Source organism: Mobula hypostoma, chromosome 27, assembly GCF_963921235.1.
Source record: "Mobula hypostoma chromosome 27, sMobHyp1.1, whole genome shotgun sequence".
NCBI lineage: Eukaryota > Metazoa > Chordata > Chondrichthyes > Myliobatiformes > Myliobatidae > Mobula > Mobula hypostoma.
The window spans coordinates 20,168,835-20,187,714 of record NC_086123.1 but is presented as its reverse complement, the minus strand read 5'-3'; the positions used below and the strand labels follow the sequence as shown (position 1 = coordinate 20,187,714).

General features: G+C 37.4%; 2 protein-coding genes across 12 annotated transcripts in view; one reads left to right on the top strand and one right to left on the bottom strand.

Annotated features, from left to right (window-relative positions):
- Positions 1–18,880, top strand: part of p2rx4a (purinergic receptor P2X, ligand-gated ion channel, 4a) — an 88,897-nt gene that overhangs the window by 46,853 nt on the left and 23,164 nt on the right. For 2 of the 8 annotated variants that reach the window (XM_063034438.1, XM_063034437.1), the window contains one exon: positions 14,030–14,265. The exons of 1 other annotated variant lie outside the window; for it this stretch is intronic. In XM_063034438.1, the coding sequence (XP_062890508.1) occupies positions 14,030–14,215 (186 nt within the window). In that variant the 3' untranslated portion in view covers positions 14,216–14,265. Of the gene's footprint in view, positions 1–119; positions 780–10,683; positions 13,090–14,029; positions 14,266–14,291; positions 14,692–18,880 lie in introns of those variants that run through there. 5 more of the 8 variants (XM_063034444.1, XM_063034442.1, XM_063034441.1 and 2 more) reach the window with 5 other exon arrangements.
- The window catches only part of LOC134338538 (calcium/calmodulin-dependent protein kinase kinase 2-like), a 66,642-nt gene continuing 48,795 nt past the window's right edge, over positions 1,034–18,880 (bottom strand). For 2 of the 4 annotated variants that reach the window (XM_063034432.1, XM_063034436.1), the window contains 2 exons: positions 10,629–10,679; positions 1,034–3,187 (listed from right to left, as the gene is read on the bottom strand). In XM_063034432.1, the coding sequence (XP_062890502.1) occupies positions 3,115–3,187; positions 10,629–10,679 (124 nt within the window). In that variant the 3' untranslated portion in view covers positions 1,034–3,114. Of the gene's footprint in view, positions 3,188–10,628; positions 10,680–16,767; positions 17,587–18,880 lie in introns of those variants that run through there. The other 2 variants (XM_063034435.1, XM_063034434.1) reach the window with 2 other exon arrangements.

The window sequence follows — 18,880 nt, the reverse complement described above, 5'->3', positions numbered from 1 at the left end:
CCACTGAACCTGATCACATTATAATGCTGTAGTATGAACAAGAAATTCATTAACTTATTTAAGAATGTATTATAGTTAGGAAAATCCAGAAGTGTATAACTGTATTTTCATGTTAAAAGGAAATTGAATCAGAAGATGGGTTTGGAACTATATGCAATTCCAGCACTTCAAACTGACTTTTGATATACGAATCTGCGGTTGTACAAAGGAAATTTTCTTCTTGATTTATGACTAACATGCCAATGTAAAAGTTGGAAATATTGTTGTAAATATGATTGACCTGAAGAAATTAATCCATAAACTTAAAGAGGAAATCAGTGTTCTGTTAACTAATGAATTTTGATGTTGAAATAAAAATAACCAAGTACAAACTAATATGCAGATAGCTATTGAAAACACAATAGAAATTTACCTGTTGAAAATATAAATTATTTAAGAACTGATGCTAATGTGGGCCAGCTTTTTTCCTTTAGGAATGGGCAGAGAAGTGTTGAATAGAAAAACTTGAAAAAGTCAGAAGTACTTGTGTAAGTTACTCTTCTGAAGTAATTTAGCCGCTTAAGCATAATTCTAATACAAAGATCTTCAAATTATTTTACCAGGATGGTTTCTGAAAAAATGGACAAAGCTTATAGTGATATTCAGTTTTCTCCATACGTTTTAACAACTTGCTTTCTTTGCTCCTTATTTGCACAATGAATCAATAAAAAATTTTTATTTTCTTACCTTATCACACAGTTGGATAAACACTATAAACACCACTATTTTGGAAGAACAAACTTAATAAAGATTATAGCTTGTAAATACCTTTTTAAGTTGTTTTATAGATGGTATCAGCGAATACAGAATTAGGGCTACTGAACATGTGAACATGACTTGTGATTGTATTGTAATTTCTATATGAATGAACATACTTCACTCACAACACTAAAATCTAACCATTTGCCATTCAGTTACTAAAACTGTTTTGGATGAGAAACTAGATCTAAATTAAATTACAAAATCAAACAAATGATCATAATGGATGTATTCACTGTTGTAAACATCAATTTAATAAGTGTAAATAACCATTACAATTTTCTTATTCTATAAATCCATTTTAATAAAACTGAAGACAAATTACTTACCAACATTAAAGTCACTAATAACTGTAGACTATCACAAAATCTAGCATGTATCCATACTTATGATTTCATTATGCAACTTAATATAATTAAATCTTAATTATAGTGCTTCCAGCTCCAAAAATAATGTCAGTATATCAAGACATTAGGTAAAGTTTAATTTAATTTGATACATTAGTTCTATACATAGAAATTCAAAGCTTTTGAGAATGAAATATCAAATATAAGTTCACTAAGAGATAGCCAGAGCAAAGTTCTAATGTTGAAAACATCTATGTATGCAAGAATACCACTGATATTAAATATAATTGTTTCCATAAATACATAATGCAGATATTTATAATCTGTATAAAACATAACCATACATAATTTTAGTAAATATACAAGTTATATTTGGCAATACACCAGAAATATTGCAGCAATATCATAACTGTAACTTTTATCTGACCACTGAAAAACTGTCAATATCACAAAAGGATAGAAGGCCACTGTGTCCTTTGTTTTCAAAATGTTAGAAGATATTTTTATCATCAGCAACTTGCACTTACACAGTGACTTTTAACACAAAATGCTTCAAGGTTATCGGACACAAACTAACAGTCAGGTGTTAGAGGATGTATTAGGATAAGTATTTAAAAGAGGTAGGTTTTAAATAGCATTTTAAAGGAGCAGTAAGTAAGTTTCACCAAAATTTGTATTTTAAACTGTTACTAGATAACAAAGGGGTTCTCTGTATTATGCTCACTATTCCTCATTCTCTAATATAATAAATTGTAAGTTTCTATTTAAATATAATGCACAGTGCATCAAATTCATATGACTACCTACAAGCATTATTCTCCTAGTGCATTTACAAAAGCTTACAACGTTTAAGCTATTATTCATTATAGTGAAAAAAATCTGTAGTCCTCTACATTTTCAACAGAATTCACATAGTGGGAAATTCAGAACAAAGACTAAGCATCTATCCCATGCATATAATTAATTAATGCACATTGCGCATCACGGAACTGGTATTTTCCCTCTGGAAAAGAAATGTATTAAGAAACCACAGCATTTTGTTTTTGCATTTGTTTACTTTCAATAATTATAGCTTCTCTGAGGGGGGGGGAAGAAAGAGTGTTCAGTCATTGAAATACATAAAGGTAACATACACATAAAGAGGATAGTTTTACAGCCAGTTTTATAACCTTATCTGCTTTTTAACCATTGGTGAAACATTGAAATGATACATGCTTGTTTCATGAATAAATATGCTTAATAAACCACTGTAAAAATGAATAACTTCATAAATAACTAGCAATTGCCATGGATGTAGCATTTCCATTGAGAAAATTACATTAATTAGTAATAAAAATATTAAAATGTCTGCACTACAGATACTTTACAGATTTATAAGGAAAATAATGTTTAGTAAACTACATATCCTGTATAAACTAATACTAATACTACAACTACAAAATTAATCAATAATGTGCATTATTCTTGATATTGTAATTGTTTAACTATAATAGTTTGTAAAAATTAGTCAAAAATAATAGTAGACCTTTACATTAAATGAATTTTGTAAACATTTTGCAATATGCATTCTGATTGCTATCATGATGTGAAAATCACTTTAAGTACCTACATTTTTCTCTTTTGAAGGTGAAATTCTAGGCCCCAAATGCCTTTAAAAACATGCGCCACAAATAGAAAATGTCTTTTTTTTAAACATTCTGTATAAGATTTAAAATGGTAAGATTAATCAAACATCTGCACTCATACAACTACTGTATCTCAATGACTTAAAATGAGCACATCAATATTTCAGGCAATTATGCATTTCAAAGAAAACACAAAATACATTAAACTTATTGTGAGTTGATTATGCAGCTGGTAGTATCATACTGATGCATTCATTTAGTTTCTGACACATCTACAAATATCAAACAGCTGATAATCTTTTTGGAAACCCAAAGAATATGCATGTCCTTTATTGCATATAACCTCATGGCAAAACTTCATCCTCTCCAACTTCTGGTAGTTCGGAGTTTTTCATACTATCTCCACTACTTTGTTTTCTGTTGAGAGAAAATGTACGTCCCATTCAACTAAAGCATCAGTTACGATTTGATCTCAAATTTAAATACATTTTGTTAGTCTCTGGTCTCAAGATGAGGGATACTATTTATGTGTAGAACTACCATGATAAAGTTTTAAATAGCATTTTAAAACATTGTAAAATATTATACAAAGATTGTTGTTTTATGAATGTTTTATATGGTATCTCATATACATCACAGTTGAGAACAATTGAACAGTTGTGTTAACATGCCAACTATAACTCAGCGAATTATCCCAAGGTAGCTTTTGGAAGCTTTGCATCCAATACTAGAAACTATTACAAATACTAATATTTGACCTAAATTTTACATGCTTTATAAGGAAGGACTTAAAACAGAAGATTCTTGAAGTTAAGGTAATAGGGCAAATGCCAAATTGAAAAAATCAAGGATGCGCCTGAGATTAAAATGGAGAACGACTAAGACGAACATAGAGATGGGAAATTTCAAAACAAGGCAATGCTATCAGTAAACCTGAGGATAATAGGCAATAGGACTTGTTGGGAATTTTTTTTAAAAAGGGAGTAATAACTTTGGGTGATTTCAGGATTATGAAATATATTAGATAGTCCAGCACGGCACTGGAATACTTCTAATGATTAAAGGTATGGATGAGAAATTCAACAGCAGATGGACTGAAAGGGACAGAGATGGATGCTGATAAAGAAGGGGATATCAATGGTAATGAACCACTGCGTACATTTTAAATTAAAAGAACACATCTTAGGTAAAACAATTTAAAAACTAACTTTTGAACTTTGAACTGTGTTTGAGTATGATCACTTAACTGTCGTACTGAAAACAATATGCAAGTCATAAGAATATAGAATACCCATTATTTATTGTGGCAACAACTCAGAGTAGTGATTTGTCTGGGCCTACTGTAATATCTCTAAATGGATTTTTCTTCCTTAAATAGAAAATGGAGCAAGGGTATCAGTAAAATGAAATAACATAGTTTACAATGGAATGCCAAACGTGTACTTTCATTGAACATTCCACATAACTTACTGCATTTTGCTAAAAGCCCATTTCATTTACTTTGGTCGAATTTCAAATTATTTGCACACTTTGATTTAAATCCTTGCTGTTTAACAGTTTTGGGTAATTTAAAAGATACAATATGCAAACATCCTATTTTACCCAATTAGTTCAAGTCAGTATGTTTGTCCTCAATCTGTAAAAATAGTTTTAATCATATTTACTAATATTGATCTTATTTCCGTTCAATGCCCTTTATCGTTATTCACCTATGCAATTCGATCTGGAAGGTTATGCCTTCTACAAATGGTCTTCCATCTGACTTCCACCATATCTCTGTGCAAACTAACTATTCCTCCCAACTTTTCCACTGTTTCCCCCTCAACCTTTCAATACGTTTTATTATTTTGCACAGATTTTTTTTAATTAGTCAGTGACAGACAAGACAGTCTGGTGTGGTTTATATTAATTCAGTTACTCAATTCAGTACACTAGCTTAAACAATATTACAAGTTTAGTATATTTGCATAATATAACTGAGATCATAACTGAAAATAGACTGAGTTCCAAGATACACTTATATCACTTTGTACAGCTGCTTCATCATCTTTGCATGATGACGTTTATACAAAAAAATCTTCCCCACATGACAAAACTTTGTAGACAGAATACACTTATTGCACAGAAATTCTATTGGATTCATTTCATGCAGCGTTTGAATTTGCCAGTAACTCTGAAGATATATTTGGCAACAGACTGCTATGTAGTTTAATACATAACTGAATATAAATCCTAGGCAGACAATATGTAATAACAACACAAAACAAAATACAACTATATTCTCAAAGATTTGCATAATTTATGTACTTTCCAAACAAACTACAACTTTTTCTCCATATTGAAAGAATTTGAAGATTCAACTGAACAAAGTTGTTTCTTCACTGTAACTAGAGTTACCTTGAACCATACACCTCTCACCTGCTAACATGCACTGTATTTGTATTTAGCATCTGGTTTCCCTCATTTTATATGGTAAACATTTTTTGCTAACAGGAAAGCTGGATGTACAAGTGTTGGTAATACTGTAAATTGTGAACAAATAAATAACATTGCCCAGAGCAAGAACCTCTACTTTATATATACCCAATAACTTGGCTTCCACAACAGTCTGTTGAAAAAATTTCCACAGATTCACAATCATAGATCCAGTTAAAGAAATTCCTCCTCATCTGTTCCAAAAAGGACATTCTTCTATTCTGGAGCTGTGCCCTCAGGTCCTAGACTCTCCCACTATTGGGAATATCCTCTCAATGTCTACTCTATCTAGTCCTTTCAATATTTGATAGATTTCAATGAGATGGTCCCCAACCCCATACTTCTAAACTCAAGGAAGTACAGACACAGAACCACCAAACGCTGGTCATACATTAACCCTTTCATTCCTAGGATCATTCTTATAGACTTCCTCTGGACCAGGGCTTCCCAAACTTTTGTATGTCATGGAATCTTATCATTAACTGGGGGTCCGTGGACCCCAGGTTGGGAATCCCTGCTCTAGACTCACTTCACATTCTTCCTAAGGTGTGGGGCCCAAAACTGTTCACAGATGCGGCCTGGCCAACTCCCTATAAAGCCTCAGCATTATATCCTTGCTTTAATTTTCTAGCCCTCTTGAAGTGAATGCTATCAATGTATTTGCTTTCGTTACTACTGACTCAACCTGCAGGTTGCCCTTTAGAAAATCCTGCACGAGGACTCCCAAGTCCCTTTGCACCTTCGTTTTCTGAATTTGTTCCCCATTTAGAAAATAATCCACACCATTATTCATTGTACCAAAGTGCATGGCTAGACACTTACCTACACTGTATTCCAGCCGCTGCTTTTTTGCAATTCTAATCTGTACAAATCTTTTTTTTCAGATCCCCTGCTTCCTCAATACTTCGTTGCTCCTCCACCTATCTTTTCATCATCCACAAACTTGGCCACAAAGCCATCAATTCTGTCATCCAAATCACTTAACATATAACATTCAAAGTTGCAGACCCAACGCTCACCCTGTAGAACACCACTAGTCACTGCAGCCAACCAGAAAAGACCCCCTTTATTCCCACACTCTGCCTTCTGCCAGTCAGCCAATCTTCTATCCATGCTAGTATCTTTCCTGTAATACCATGGGCTCCTATCTTGTTGAGCAGCCTCATGTGTAGCACCTTGTCAAAGGCTTTTGAAAATCCAAGTAAACAATATTCACTGACTCTCCTTTGTCTATCCTGCCTGTTACTCCCTCAAAGAATTCCAACAGATTTGTCTGGCAAGATTTCCCCTTTAGGAAACCATGCTGATTTCAGCCTATTTTATCATGTGCCTCCTTGTACCCCAAAACATCATTAATAAAGGACTCTAACATATTACCAACCACTGAGTTCAGGCTAACTGGCGTATAATTTGCTGACTTTTGCCTCCCTTCCTTCTTAAATGGTGGAGTGATATTATTAACTCCAGAATCTAGTGATTCTTGAAAGATCACTACTAATCTCTCCACATGGTCTTTATGTATCTCTTTCAGAACCCTGGCATGTCATTCATCTGGTTCAGGCAATTTATCTAACTTCAGATCTTTCAGCTTCGCAGGCACCTTAGTGATAGCGATTATGCTCAATTATACCCCCTGACTCTCTCAAAAGTATGGCATGTTGCTGGTGTCTTCCAGTGAAGAGAGATGCAAAATACTTATTCAGCTTGTTTACCATTTTTTTGTTTCCCACTCCTACCTTTCCAGCATCATTTTCCAGCAGTCTGAATTCCATCTTTGCCTCAATTTTACTCTTTATAAATCTGAAAATTCTTTTATAGCTTATTGGTTAGCTTACCTTCATATTTCACCTCTTCTCCTTCTTTCTTTCTAATTGGAGTCCAGGGATAGACATATCAGAAGTGGCCACATATTTTAATTCCATGTCCCACTCCCATTCTGATATGTCTATCCATGGCCTCCTCTACTGTCCAGACAAAGCCACACTCAGGTTGGAGGAACAGCACCTTATATTCCGTCTGGATAGCCTCCAACCTGATGGCATGAACAATTACTTCTCTAACTTCCGCTAATGCCCCTCCTCCAGTTCTTACTCCATCCTATATTTTTTTTAAATGTTTCCTTTTTTTCCTCTTTTTCTCTCTCTGTCCCTCTCACAATTACTCCTTGCCTGCTCTCCATCTTCCTCTGGCGCTCCCCTCCCCCTTTCTTTCCCCCTAGGCCTCCCATCCCATGATCCTCTCCCTTCTCTAGCCTTGTATTGTATCCCTTTTGCCAATCAACTGTCCAGCTCTTGGCTCCATCCCTCCCCCTCCTGTCTTCTCCTATCACTTTGGATCTCCCACTTTCAAATCTCTTACTATCTCTTCTTTCAGTTAGTCCTGACGAAGGGTCTCGGCCTGAAATATCGACTGTGCTTCTTCCTATGGATGCTGTCTGGCTTGCTGCGTTCCACCAGCATTTTGTGTGTGTTGCCATTGTAACATTGCCTATCTTACATGCCTTTTCTATCTCCCATTGTAATTTGTACCCCACATCCTTGCTACTGTTCAGAGGCCTGAATATAACCCCTATTAGGGTCGTCTTGCCCTTACAGTTTCTTAACTCTACCCACAAGGATTCTACATCTTGATCCAACATCACTTCTTCCTAAAGATTTGATTTCATTCTTTTATTAACAGAGCTACCTCATCAACTGTGCCCACCTGCCTGTCCTTTCCATACTGATGTTAAGTTTCCAACTGTGATCTTCTTTCAGCTACAACTCAGTGGTGCCCTTGTCATACCTGCCAATTTCTAACTGCTCTATTAGCCCATTTACCTTATTTCGTATACTGCAAGCACTCAAATATAATACCTTCTATCCTGTATTCACTATCCCTCTCAATTTTGTCTCCATATTGCCTACAGTTATATTCTTAACCCTTTCTAGACTTCGTCTTATTCTTTATTCTGGAGACTTTAGTAACCTCTCCTGCGCTTGAATAGGGGACGGCACGGTATCATCGGGAGGCAGCACACTAGTTACAGTGCCAGTGATCACCAATCAGGGTTTATTTCCTGTCACTGTCTAGAAAGTGCCTGTACATTCTTCCCATGGCCACGTGAGGTTCCCCCTATTCTAAAGGCTTACGGTTATGGGTTAGCAAGATGTTGGTTCCGGAAGCGTGCTGACACTTGCAGGATAGTCCCAGCACAACCTTCAGACTGTGTTGGCTTCTGACGCAAACAATGCATCTCACTGCATGTTTTGATGTACATGTGACAAATAAAGCTAATCTCTCTTTACCTGCATTCTCCTTCCCTTTTATGTTATCCATACTTTTCCAAGCTGTTGAACCCACCCCTACCATTTAGTTTAAAGCCCTATCCACAGCACTAGTCTTGTCATTTGCCTGGGCCCTGGTCCTACATGGCTAATGTTGAGTCTGGCCCATTGGAATAGTTCATTCTTTCCATAACACTGGTGTCAATATCCTATGAATTCAAACCCAGTTCTCCCACACCAATCTTTGAGCCATGCATTTAGCTCTGATTTTATTACCCTGTGGCAATTTGCACATGGCTCAATTAACAGTCCAGAGATTATTACCTTTTTGGTTCCATGTTTTCCTAAATGCTCAAATTTTCTTAGCATAACACCCCTTGTTCTTCGATACACACATGGACCACAACAGTCGGATTTTTCCCATCCCACTCCAAATTCCTCTGCAGGTCAGATGAGATGTCTCAGACCTGGGCACCAAGCAGGCAACACAGCCCTTGGGACTCTTGATCCTTGAGGTAGAAAATTGTGTCTGACTATACTATACCCAATTACAACTAAATTTTTCTTCTCTTCTCTTTCTCCTCTTGAATAGCTTCCTGAACCAGCGTGTTCATATAATAGATTCTCAATACCATATGGGATGATTGGTAAATGGAATTTTGGTTCAATCCATATATGGGGGAGGCGGAGGGGGGTGGAATTAGTGGTTAAACCATATTAGCCTATACTAAAACACTTGGGTAATGTTGTCTGGTTGTGATCAAGCACAACACAAACTCATGTTGATAAATGACACATACACAAAGAAATGGGATATTGCTGAAAAACTTCTTTTGATCAACAAGAAAATTAGAGTAACCTACAAAAAAAAAATCAACATGTACCATTTGACAAATTTAATGTTTTACTTAATCAAATACAATTTATGAAACTTATTTCTCAGTCACCTGTGATGTTGATATGAAAACGAAGTTACCAGAATGAACCAAAACAAAACTGGAAACAAATAATGAGATTTTTCTTTTAAAATACATTCGATAAAACAAACTTCCCCTGGTTACACTGCAAAATTCTGAATTATTAAATTCATGTTATACTTTCAAACTGCAGTAATTTATAATAATCAATTTGGCGCAATGGTATATCTGACTTAATTTCGATATTGCTCAGTGTATTTGATTACTGGCAAAATACAAACTTGTGCATGCACACAATAAGCACCATGCTATCAATATTGTGACAATTTGTTACCTCTCAAAATTTCAAGCATGCTTTAGGAAGCACCATGCAGCAAAGAACACAATACTTATCTCTGGATGTAACTGCCCTCTTAAATAATGTGTGATCCATTCCAATAGGATAAAGAATATTTCAATGTTGACTTAATTAAGAGTGAATTCTCCATTGCATAGCTTGGGAGTGTTTGGGTCAATGTTGTCCAACAGAAATCAGCCAACCAGTGATAACATTTAGCCATAATGCACAAATTTTAACAGTGAACTACCAGTATTGAGTTATCAGGTAAAAGGAGCAAATTGACTTTTTTCTAACCTGATTGGAGTTTGCTAACAGAATGACTGTGCAATAATCAGGAATATTAGATACATTAAATATCAGCATTTAATAGTCCATTTACCGCTCATGAATACTGATAATAGCATCTATGAGGTGGTTTAATTGCATATACAGTTTTAACTCCTCTTTTGCCATGTACTGATCTTGGAGCTGATTGCAAGCAAGTCATTACAAAAATCAGAACACCGGGGCTTGCCAGGGCCATTAGTTTGGGATTTATATGTAAATTAGTGTGAAATTCAATTTAAACTTTGTCACATGTGCTCCATATTTAAGCAGTTGTGACACAGTGTGACCAAATGTGCACAAGCAGTCCAGTACATGTATTATGAATATATCTATAGAACACATTCTGAGATGTTTTGCATTATCAATAAATGAGAATTCTTTACATAACCTTTAAAAATTCCAAGGGAAACCAATTCATAATGGATACCCTTTAAGGTCCTGGTTCACACATTATGTCACAAAACATGATGCAATTAAAGTTATTAGTTGCATGATATAACATGCAGACTTGTATACTCAATTTAAGTGTTTACCTTTGACTACTATGCAAATAGCAGTATTTCACATTTCCTGACTTGTTTTTTCTAGAAATTGGTGGAAAGTTTACACAAGAATGAACAAGCATTTGACAGTTGATACTTTCGCTTTTAGGTTGAATTTGTGAACAGCATTCAACACTCTTGTGATGGTGGCATTATTAACTTAATAATCATAGATATTATACTTTACATGAACCTTTTGATTAGAATAAGCTATTTTCTTGTATAAGCAAGCTTCAGAAAATGTGTTTCTTTTGTATCTGACAACAGATAGCCACTTAAAAATACCAGTGAGATTTGAGAAGCTCACCACACAAGATAGTGCTTTTATGAACCTTTGCTATAAGAAAGCTAACATATTTTAACATACAGAAATAAGTTTGAGATTACAATGTTTATACAACTAGCATCTAATGGCATTTGCATTTCGAATTCATATCCATATCAGCATGACTGAATCTTTCAGATGCCATATGAAAAGATGCCAAAGAAACAAAAGATAAGCAAAAAAAAAATCATAGATCTACGATAGTTATATATGAATGCAGATTGAGGCATCATCATTTCTATTTTCTTTAAATGCTTAATTCCAGATAAAAAGTTGCTCATTGTTTATCAAAACTGTAAAATATTCATTATGATTTAGGCATGATATTTTTTATTAGAACATAGGAAAATTGCTTATTTTTGTTTATTACAAAATTTCAAGAGATCCAAAACAAAAACTGCTAGATTTCAGCTGGTCAAGCAGCACTTGTGGAGGCAAGGGAATGATCTTAACATCTTGGGTTAAGACCCCGCATCAGGACTAAGGGAGCAGCAGGAAGATAACTAATATATAGAAGTAAGAAAGAGGGATGACAAGAGGCTTGTAGGTGAAAGGTATAAATAGAAAAAGGAAAGAATAGGCCAATAGTGTTGTGTTGGCAAGGGGAGTGGGGAGGGTAGACACAGAAGCTAGTGGAACCAGATAAGGGAGGGATAATAGCCAGATAGAACCACGTGGGAATCATTTGCTTTCTCCTCAACCTCCACTTTGTTTACAGCTTTCACTTATCAAACTCTGTCACAACATACCCCCTTTTTCTCTTTGCCTCCATCTGGCTATCATCCTCCTCCATCTGGTTCCATCTATTAACCCCCTGCCTCTTTCTCATCCCTCCTTGTGACCAATGTATATTGACTATGTTCTCTCTACACCCTTAGTCCTGATGCAAGGCCTCAACTCTGAACAATAACCATTTCTTCTGCCTCCATAGATGCTACATGACCCACTGAGTTCCAGCAGTTTGTTTGTTGCTCCAGGTTCCAGCATTCAGTTTCATGTATAAACAAGTTTCATTACTTCCTATGCTCTTTAACTCTAATGATATTAAAATCAATAATAAGTACTTGCTTTATTCCAATTATTCTTTTGACAAAATATGTTCTTTCGTATAACCAACAAGCACTGCTTTATGCCTCACATCCACCTGTATTTTTACATTTTCAATCATCATCACCACTGCTATACCAATGGCCAGCACATCCTGCAAAATAATAGAATTGATCGCTTTATGTTTGCACTCTTGAAGCAAAAAGACCAAAACTATAAATACCATTTTGTTAATATTTTTCACTGGTAAGCAGCTTGATCGGTGAAAATAAAAAAGGAAAACTTTTTATTCATTTTATCAGTTAAAATTTTAAAAATCAAATCCAAATTATAATCAAAACAGACTATTGTGGAGACACAAGAGTTTGCAGGTATTGGAATCTGGTACAAAAACTAAACTTGCCAAAGGATGCTGGGTCAACCAGCATCTCTACAGGCAAATAAATTGTGAGTTTTGTGAAAGTCTAACCTTAGTTCAAACTCAGCTCTACAGCATTTCCACTATGAAAATGCAAGGCTCTTGCAGTAGTTCCTAAGAATTTGCTCCAACCTGCCTGCAACTAAAAAAGTATTTAGATGCCACTGTGACACCCATCTATTGCATTAAAAAAATTGGGCATTTCTCACTGTGTGGACATGAAAGTTAAATTGTGAACAGTCCTCCTCAATGTTTGCACAAAAAATTATGTAACTCTAGCATGGTTAGTTAAATATAATTTAAGAGCTTCAAATCTTCATGCTTTAACTGAAGAGAGAATTAGTAGGTTAAATTGATGGAGGGTCCCATTAAAATCGAAGTCAATCCATTCTTATTTGTTACCCAGTTTTGCACTTCCTGCAGGTTAAGAATGCTGACAAAACTTTCCTTTTTATTTCCGATAAACACCATGTCTTTCAGCATTCTTGATGAAATTAACCAATGAAGATTTAAAAACAAGAACGAACAAAACTGGGTCTTTCCTAAATTTAAAAACGCAAACAACAGGAATTCTGCAGATGCTGGAATTTCAAGCAACACACATCAAAGTTGCTGGTGAACAGAGCAGGCCAGGCAGCATCTCTAGGAAGAGATACAGTCGACGTTTCAGGCCGAGACCCTTCGTCAGGACTAACTGAAGGTCCTAACAGTTAGTCCTGACGAAGGGTCTTGGCCTGAAACGTCGACTGTACCTCTTCCTAGAGATGCTGTCTTTCCTATATTTGACAGTCTAATGCAATTGTACTAAATAGATTTCCCCATCATCTCAACAGAACAACTATTCTGGGCAGAGTTAAGATAGTGCCAAGTCATTTGCAGAAACAGCTTAAATTCTTCTCTCCAATGTCTTTTTTTTTCCCCCTTTCAAGGTGGTTGGGGTTCTATTGAGATCCTGATCTGCAAGTGGCACACAAACTGCGTTTTTTTTTTGAAACAGTAATTAAGTTCCCATTCCTGGACACATACAAGAGAAAATCTGCGGATGCTGGAAATCTGAACAACACACATAAAATGCTGGGGGAACTTAGCAGGCCAGGCAGCATCTATGGAAAACAGTAAACAAAAAGGCGGAAGTTTCGGAGTATTATGTGCTGGACACAGAAGCTGGTGGGGTGGTAGGTGAGGACAAGAGGAACCCTATCCCTGGTAGGGTGGTGGGAGGGTGGGGTACCCCACTAGGGAAAACCAGGCCATTACCTCCCACACCATCACCAACCTTATGGACCCCGGGGATCTCCTATCCACTGCCACCAACCTCATAGTTCCCGTACCCTGCACCTTCCGTTTCTACCTCCTACCTAAGATCCACAAACCTGCTTGTCCAGGTAGACCCATTGTTCCAGACCCACTGAACTCATATCAGCATACCTTGACTCTGTTTTATCACCCCTAATTCAGTCTCTTCCTATCTACATCCATGACACTTCACACGCTCTTGAGCTTTTCAAGGATTTCAAGTTCCCTGGCCCCCAGCATCTTATTTTTACTCCAGTCCTGCCAAGGGATTTCAGCCTGAAACATCAACTGTACTTTTTTCCATAGATGCTGCCTGGCCCGCTGAGTTCCTCCAGCATTTTGTGTGTGTTGCTCCCGTTCCTGAAGCTTGTCGGCCAACCATTTTCCGACATTCTCCAGGTGCAGCTTGGAAGATGCCACCTCAGGGGTGCAGCCCTATGGACGACAGATTCCAGGCTGGTGTTGCTGACTGAGGCGCCGTGTAAGATGTAACAGCGGGATTTTGCTGCAGCAAAATGGATGGAGGTCTCTGTAGTTGAGTGGTCACTCTCTCTCTCTCTCTCTCTAGATGGGGGTGGGATTCTCGAGTTGAGAATCTCAGAATAAAAAGCAACGTGGTAGACCGTAACACCAGAACAACGACCAGTCTCTCCTTTCACTGTGAAAATTGGTGATATCTCTCTGTTGAGTGAGAGTGAGAGAAAATGTAGCATGTCGAACTGTCAAGTAAACAATAGTTTTTGTTGACTGCAGATCATGGTCTCGCTTTGGGTGCTTTGCTGTTGCTTGGTCGTTGGTGGGCACTGACACTTTTTGCTGAAATGGGCAGGGCCAGGGGGAGGTTGATGCTCTTTTGCTTCCTGTTGCTTGTGCAGGAGAGGGGGAAAGGGGGTTTTGGGGTTCTAATGTCTTTCTGTCATTCATTCTTTTGGGGTTCTTCTGTTTTTTGTGGATATCTGTGATGACAAGTATTCCAGGTTGTATACTGTATACATTCTCTGATAATAAACGGAACCATTTAAACCATTTCTAATGGAACAAAATTATGTTGAGGGTTATTTAAACAAGTATTAAGCCTTGCTGTGTTGAAGTTATTAAACATATGAACTCACAGTAACACAGACTGTGATTCTTCTTCAGCCTATTGAGAGTTTTGCAATTTGAATACCTGACTTCTAATCAACGATGTATTAGCAAGGGAATGACAGGAACATGCATTTAAAAATTACTAAAAATTAACAGCAACAGAAATTCCAACTTACCATAAATAGTCATGGATTAACATTTTGCTGAGCATATTAAGAGAAACAATGTAGTTTATTTAAAATTTCCTAAACATGGAATTAATCTACATTTTGTTTACATTTCACTCTTTGGCAGGCTTTTCACTTTTCCTGAGTTGGTTTGCCTTGTTAGGCTTCTGCTACCTGCTGATCATCAACTCTGCAAACCAAAAAACATTCTATGCAGTCCTGTTCACTTCCTGCACAAAAGTTAGAGGTAGTGACTTTAAATTGACATACTTTTTTTTTTAAAGTGCAAGTTGGTTGCTGGATACTGTGTCAAAAAGTATACAATTCAGAATTGCCTTGTCCAAGGACAACAGAGAGTGATAGTAGACAGTGCATTCTGCCAGGAGGTTGGTGAATAGTGGTGTTCCATAGCAACCTTTATGGGATCCCTGCACTTTCAAATTTTTAGTAGATGACTGGGATGAGGAAGTGGAGGAATAATTAGCAAGTTTTCAAATGACACGAAGGTTGAAGTGTTGTGGATAGGGTAGAAGGTTGGCACAGGTTAGAATGGGAATATAGACGACAGAGAGGCAGAGAAATGACAGATGGAGCTCAATCTGGAAAAGTATGAAGTGATACACTTTGGAAGATCAAACTTGAAGACTAAGTACAAGGCTAATGGCAGAATTCTTAACAGCACAGAGGGACTGAGGGATCTTAGGGTCCAGGTCCATAGATTCCTCAAAGTTGCCAGGGTGGTTAAGAAAACGTATAGTGTTCTGGCCTTCATTAGTAGGGACATAGTGTTCAAGAACCACTAAGTAATATTGCAGCTCTGTAAAACTCTAGTTCAATTACACTAGTGTTCAGTTCTGGTCACATCATTAAAGGAAGCATGAGGAAGCTTCAAAGAAGATTTACCAGAGTTAGAGGAATTGTCGTAACAGGAAAGATTGCATAAGCTAGGGCTTTTCTCTTCCATGTGACAGAAGATGAGAGGCAACTCAATGGAGGTGTACAGGTTCTTGAGAAGCATAAATACGGTAGATGGCCAGCACCTTTTCCCAGGGGCAGCAGTGGCCAATACCAGCTCACCTTTTTAAGGTGAGTGGAGGAAAATCTAGGAAAGTTGTCAGAGGTAGTTTTTTTTTAAAACACAGAGTAGTGGGTGCCTGAAACATATATTGCCTGGAGTAGTGGCAGAGGCCAATAGGGACATTAGATAGGCACATGGATACAAGAAAAAAAAAAGGAGTGTTATGGTAAGGTTGGGTTAGATTGATCATCGAGTAGGTTTACATAGGTCAGCACAACATCTCGGACCAAAGGGTCTCTACCATGCTGTACTATTTTATGTTCAAATTCTGCGGATGCTGGAAATTAGAGCAACACACACAAAATGCTGGAGGAACTCAGCAGGCCAGGCAGCATCTAGGAAAAGAGTACAGATGATGTTTCCGGCTGAAACCCTTTGGCAAGACTAGAGAGGAAAGCTGAGTAGATTTAAAAGGTGGGGGGAATGTGGGAAGAGGAGGGGAGAGAGAAGCACAATGTGATAGGTGAAACCTGGAGGTGGAAGGATGAAGTAAGGACCTGGGAAGTTGATTGGTAAAAGAGACAAAAGGCCATGGAAGAAAGGGGGGAGGGGCACCAGAGGAAGTTGATGGGTGGACAAGGAGAGAAGGTGAGAGAGGGAAAAGGGGATGGGAGATGGTGGGGGGGGTGGCATTACTGGAAATTTGAGAAATTGATGTTCATACCATCAGATTGGAGGCTACCCAAACGGAATACAAGGTGTTGTTCCTCCATCCTAAATGTGGCTTCATCATGACAGTGGGATATATTGGAATGGGAATGGGAAGTATATTGAAAATAGGTGTTCACTGGGAGATCCCGCTTTTTCTGGCATTCGGAGCACAGGTGCTCGGCGAAGCGGTTTCTCAATCTATGTCAGGTCTCACTGATATACAGGTGGCCACACTGGGAGCACCGACCACAGTAGGCGACCCCAAAAGACTCAAAGGTGAAGTGTTGCCTCACCTGGAAGTTCTATGTCATTTTGAAGTTTGTGTAATCCATAAGAAATGTTTCTGAGAATGATGAAGTGTCAGAAAACACTATATTGATCAGATATATTCTTAAGGCGGGGTCAATCTCCAAAGACATATTTAAAATTCAAAGTACATTTATTATCAAAGTATATACAACTTGGAGATTCGTCTCCTTACAGGCAGCCACAAAACAAAAAAAAACAATAGAAGCCATTTAAAAAAAAGACCGACAAACCCCCAATGTGCAGAAAAATCAAATCTTGCGAATAATAAAGGTAAGCAAAAAACACGCAGAGCTGAAGTTCATGAAAATGAGCCCACAGCCACGAAGTCAGTCATCACTGCAGCTGATCCAGGAACCCGTCAGTTGCAGGCCGCAGCCTCAGTTCACCTCGCCTGTCCCTCTCCTCCGGCCCTGACACCCTGATCAATTCAATCTGGCCTGGTGCTTAGATCAGCCAAACCTCAGACCGTTCCCTGCTCTCGTTCTCTGGCCATGCTGCTTCGATATGCTCTCAGGCCCCGACCCTGCCTCCTCCATGTGGCCTGTACCCGACCTTTCCAATCTGGCACGGTGCTTAAATTGGCCAAAAAGCAGGTAATTTATTCACAATACTCATCATATACTTGACAACAATCTTCACCAAGCAATAGTTAACTGTTTATTTCATATGATTTACTCCACCCTCCTATACCTACTATTTTTTTTCAAGTCCCACACTGCTCCTACACTCTCAACCCTAACAGCCATAACACCGAAAGATATCACAGGGTATTCAATCAAATGCTTTGCTCTTGCAGGATAAAGTGATACATAAAAGTCGATAACAAAAAAAAAGAAGAAAACCTCGATGTTAGAGGACCTGTTTGCTTAAACTGTCATGAAGGCAACAGCACTAATCACGTTGGCAATGAACATTATTGTGCCAGCACAGAAAAGATCAATGAAGGTCTCAGCATTTTTAATACATCTGCTCTCTCATTTTTTAAAAAAAAATATAAGCTCAAGATATTTTTCTTGTTTTCCTCAATACAGCCCAATTCCAGTTATATTTTCCATGGACTGGGAACTTGCCCAGTAAGAGAAGCTGTCCTAAGTAATTAAGAAGAAATACTAACACTCAATTTTTTACTTGCAAACCATCACTTAAAGTCTGAATGCAAGCACTTTAGAAGCTAGATAGAAGGGTCTGTTTGCTGAGATAGGAAACACATGTTCTCAAAATAATAGCAATGTTGCCACAGGGTGAGGTTCCAGACTAGTTCTGCTGGAAGGAATCAGACGATTACTTTGATAACCCCGGTTACATAACTTAGTCAGCACAACTAAATGCTTGAAGCTGCAAAAACCTGCCAGAGTATCCAAATACATGAGGATGCAATGTTTTTTTTTCCCCAAAGCAAATGGCATCAAGTGGGCTGAATACAGTTCTATGATGACTACCATGCAATTCAGATGAGGAGCTTGTAAGGTTGAATTTCTGCAGCCAATAATATCCTACATCACGGGGCAGCCTACAATCCATGCAAAACCTCTTTTTTTTCTCTTGCTTCTTTCTGGAAACAGCAATGAGATTAATGATGTTATTGAATATGGGTCCTCAGCAGTTTGTAAAGCTTTGTTAAGAAAATAAAATCCCTAAACATCAACAGCCTTTGTTTCCTTCTGTGTTCACCTCAGTGTGGCCTTACTTCATTTTCTCCATTATGTTTCCATTTCCGGAAGAGCAGAGGCGGGCTACATGCGTGGAACTAACTTCTCAAGCACAATATTTTAAGTGACAATATATGTGCTAAAAGACAAGCCAGGTCTTACCTGAACTCAATCTTTAGTCAATTATAGAAAATCTCCAAAACAACAATAATTACTT